Genomic DNA, 4,195 nt, shown 5'->3' on the forward strand with positions numbered 1-4,195 from the left:
ATCATTTGTACCCATTCATTCATATAAAAAGTCAAATACACACAACTTACCTACTTAGACAGAAGGATATACTAAACAATGAGGTAAACATAAAATAAAGGGTAAATACCACAAAAGTCACTAAATTTACATAGAAATTTGATTTTGATACTACGTTATTTTTTATTTCAAATTAAACATTACGTTTCCAGTTTGTTACAATTCTGATCACTTAACTGGTGAACCTGATTGACTATTGTCATGACATGATGATGTTTCAGTTTTGATAACGTGACACGTTGATGTTTTAAAATTGAAACAATTGCACAAAAGACACTATGTTTTTTTTATTGTGACATTGTGTTTTTTTTTTCAGTTTTGACAGTCTATTTTTTATTCCAAATTGTACACCATTTTTTAACTAATTTTGTGCACTATTGACCATTTTCCATTTGAAACCACATAAATAATTTTTTTTATATTTGAAACTGTAAAAATATTTTTTTCATTTAAAACCACATTTTGTTTCTTTAAATACAATGTTTTTTACATTTAATCCATAATGTTATGTATAAATATATATTAATTATATTATAACCAATTTTTTTTGTAAATGCACAACTTTAAAATGAGTTTAGAGATGTAGAATGCACAGTAATATGAGCTAATGTGATCTCGAAAACATTAGAGTCTGATGTCGCTTTAATTACCATGGACCATTTGTTTTATATATTCATGATTTTTGGTTCTCGTACATACAATTCTTGATTGTTGAAAAAAATTATTACTTCCAAATAGTAAATGTCAAATACAATTATAATATAATTAATACATATTTATGTTGTTATTTATAAAGCTGATGTATCGTAATTAAATGATCTTCTCTATTGTTTCAAGTAGACATTTTAACTATTATAACACATTTATTATGAATTTATATAAAATTTCCATGTTTCCAAAGTAGGACACTTATTATTTAGTGAAACTTTTATATTTCATTTATTTTCTTATATATATTTCTTGATTTTCATTACATTCATTTTAGATTTATTTACTTATGTCAATAACTGTATAAAGAATATGGTCTAACATAAACGTAATCAAATGATCAATAAAACTTATTTTTACATTTCTTAACCAATTGGCATAAGTTTAATTTTTGTCTCATGTTCAATTTTATTTTATTTAATAATTCTAACATACTGAATCTTCAAATTTTAAGATTTTTTTTCCCAACAAATCAAGAAATATATTATGTATTAAAAATATGGTTATAATATAATTAATAAATATTTTTACATAACATTATGGTTTAAATGCAAAAAATCTTGTATTTATATAAAAACTATGTTTTAAATAAAATAAATGTATTTATATGGTTTCAAACGTAAAAAAATTATTTATGTAGTTTCAAATGGAATAAAAAAATATATTCGATTTTGAACGAAAAAATAAAATGTCATGTCATTAAAACTGAATAAAATTGGAAAAAGAAAATTATGATCAATTGGGGACAAAAAAAATTGAGTGTCAATATTGGAAAAAAAAAACCATTTAGTGTGTTTTGTAATATATTTTTTTTTATTTTGAAATGTTAACACATCATATAATTAAAACTGACATTTTACTATTCTAATTAAACAGTTAATTGGATTGATTGGTCAAATAGTCATCAGAATTTTAACAAATTAGAAACATAATATTTAATTTGAAGCAAAAAATAACACAATATCAAAATCGAATTTTTGTAAAAACTTTGTGACTTTTTGGTATTTAACCTTATAACAAACCTAAAATATTTTGATTACTTTTCTTAGTCGTTAAACACGTAAACCGTTGTTAAGTAGAATATTGCGTTTAAAAGATAATTTATATATAAAATGTTGTACTGTACAACTCTGTAATGCATATATTGTTATATATGATAAAAAATAAATAAATAAATAAATTGTTTACGAAGCGAATTATTATTTAGGCAATAAAGTGATGAGATGAAAGATGCATCAATAACTAAAAATCAAAACCCTTCCCAAAGGGGAAACCCTCGCTCCTTGACTTTCCAAATTGCGTAAGAATGGGAACGCCCAACAATCCAGGAGAAGTACAGGAGACTCTGCCTTGCGATTATTGCCACAATCAGATTGCTCTTCTCTTCTGCCGCGCTGATTCCGCTAAACTCTGCCTGTTCTGCGACCACCAGGTTCACGCCGCCAATGCCCTCTCCGGTAAACACCTCCGCTCACAGATCTGCAAGGGCTGCCGATCCGCACCTGTATCCGTCCGCTGCTCCACGGACAACCTCCTCCTATGCCGGGAATGTGACTGGGATGCTCACGGTCTCTGCTCTGCTTCCGCCTCACACGATCGGACCCCCATTGAGGGGTTTATTGGATGCCCATCGCCTCTTGAGCTCGCCTCCACCTGGGGATTAGATTTGAACCACTACCACACAAAATCCACCAACAACCCACTTCATGATTCGGGTCATTGGGAATATCTGTTGGCCGACCCGAACTCGTGGATGCAAGAGGTGATGGTGCCTGAGTCTGACGAGAGTGATGTGTTTAAGAAGTCGATTTCTAGATGTGAGAAGCAAAAAAATGTAATTTTGAAACAATTGATCGAGCTTTCCAAGAGAAGCGCATTGTCATCCGATGGTAATGGTGCAAGAGGACAGCAGCATCAGGAGGAAGAGGAGGAGGTACCGTTTACATCTTTGCTTATGATGAAGCACGGTCGGGTTGATGTGGATCGGATAGACGATCCAACTTTGCAACACAACATGCTTTGGAACTCCATACCCGGAGACCGACGAGGCACTCAGGTTATATATATCTCGTGAATTTGATGAATAATTCACTTAATTACAAAAGATGAAAGAATACTTGACAATTTAAAACGTTTAAAGTTTTAGTTTTCAATATAGAGATTTGTGTGTGTTTGTTTCCTGCAGATATGGGATTTTGATATGGAACGAACGGCTAGTCCAGATAGAAATAATGGGGGATTGATGAGTGAAGATCATACGACAGGAATAGGATTAGGGATGAATGTAAGCCATTTTCCAATTTTTCCAATTTTGTGTCAGTTAGTTTGGATTTTTGTTCTGGGCATATAAATATTATTAAGCATCATAATATTGAATTGCTTAGCTCAAAATCCAGAACAGCTCCAAATCATGTTTTGGAACACAAAAGGGATATAATATTGGTACTGGTGGTTCAGATGATACAGAGGTTTTGGCAAGGAACAGAGGCAATGCGATGCTTCGTTATCTGGAGAAGAAGAAATCCAGGAGGTACTTTTTGATAAATTTGTAGCTTAAGATTTTTTTCTTTTTTGATGAAATATGTCCGACTGTGTAGGTATGTGAAACACATCCGGTATGAGTCGAGGAAGGCAAGAGCTGACACTAGAAAGCGAATCAAGGGTCGATTTGTCAAGGCTGACGATGCTTGACTTGATGCATTTTTTTCCGGGTTAATGTCATAAATGGGCAACTTAATGTAATTATTTGATTTTTCAAAATTGCTATAAAAAAGTAAGCAAGTGGAATTTTGTGTTTACAACACAAAATACCATAATTTCAATGGTATTTTGTCAACAAAAACAAATACTGCTGTCAGTCAAACAAATGATCGGGCTGCTGAACTGTAAAATCTCTGCGCTAATTAATCAAATAAAAACCCCAATTAATAATTGCGCCGTAAATCATAACTGGAAATCTAGTTCATTTGTCTAACACCTGTAACGCCAGTGTTTCGAGGATAAACATTAATTTGATAATGTAATAGTCAAGGCTAACCATTGTAACCATTTTAAAGTAATAAAGATAAATTACTTAAATATTATTTGAATTATGTGATTTTTTTATGATTATATACTTGTTTGTAAAAATATAATAAAAATAAGCGTCAAAAATAAAACATTAGATAAGCCCGATATCTATGAAGAAAGTTGTAGTGGTCGTGACAAGGATTTCAGACATATATAGAACGTCGAAATCTGAGTTATAACAAAGAAATTATGACATGTCGAAGTTTCGCGACAGAACCGGCATGACACTGCGTGACGTAAAAAATGAGTTTACGATAAGTGCTTTTTAGCCTTAGCGATCTAAACGAAATTCGTAACATACGTTAAACTGAGAACGTGCATAAAAAGAACGCCTAAATCTGACTTCGTATGAGAAAATTATAATTTTTCTAAGTTTCGG

General features: G+C 31.2%; 1 protein-coding gene across 3 annotated transcripts; it reads left to right on the plus strand.

The window, feature by feature from the left end:
- Window positions 1-1,973: 1,973 nt before the first annotated feature.
- On the plus strand, window positions 1,974-3,569 carry LOC145070729 (zinc finger protein CONSTANS-LIKE 15-like). 3 transcript variants are annotated; one of them, XM_079017685.1, is made up of 4 exons: window positions 1,974-2,803; window positions 2,933-3,031; window positions 3,132-3,277; window positions 3,345-3,569. In XM_079017685.1, exons 1-4 carry the CDS (start codon window positions 2,054-2,056, stop codon window positions 3,436-3,438), a joined length of 1,089 nt encoding a protein of 362 aa, XP_078873811.1. In that variant the 5' UTR covers window positions 1,974-2,053; the 3' UTR covers window positions 3,439-3,569. The 3 variants fall into 3 exon arrangements, with proteins under 3 accessions (XP_078873811.1, XP_078873812.1, XP_078873813.1); XM_079017686.1 differs by having other exon boundaries at window positions 3,144-3,277; XM_079017687.1 differs by having other exon boundaries at window positions 3,205-3,277.
- Window positions 3,570-4,195: the final 626 nt, after the last annotated feature.

The sequence above is a fragment of the Lactuca serriola genome, chromosome 8 (assembly GCF_051521515.1).
Source record: "Lactuca serriola cultivar US96UC23 chromosome 8, Lser_US96UC23_V15, whole genome shotgun sequence".
NCBI classification, from domain to species: domain Eukaryota; kingdom Viridiplantae; phylum Streptophyta; class Magnoliopsida; order Asterales; family Asteraceae; genus Lactuca; species Lactuca serriola.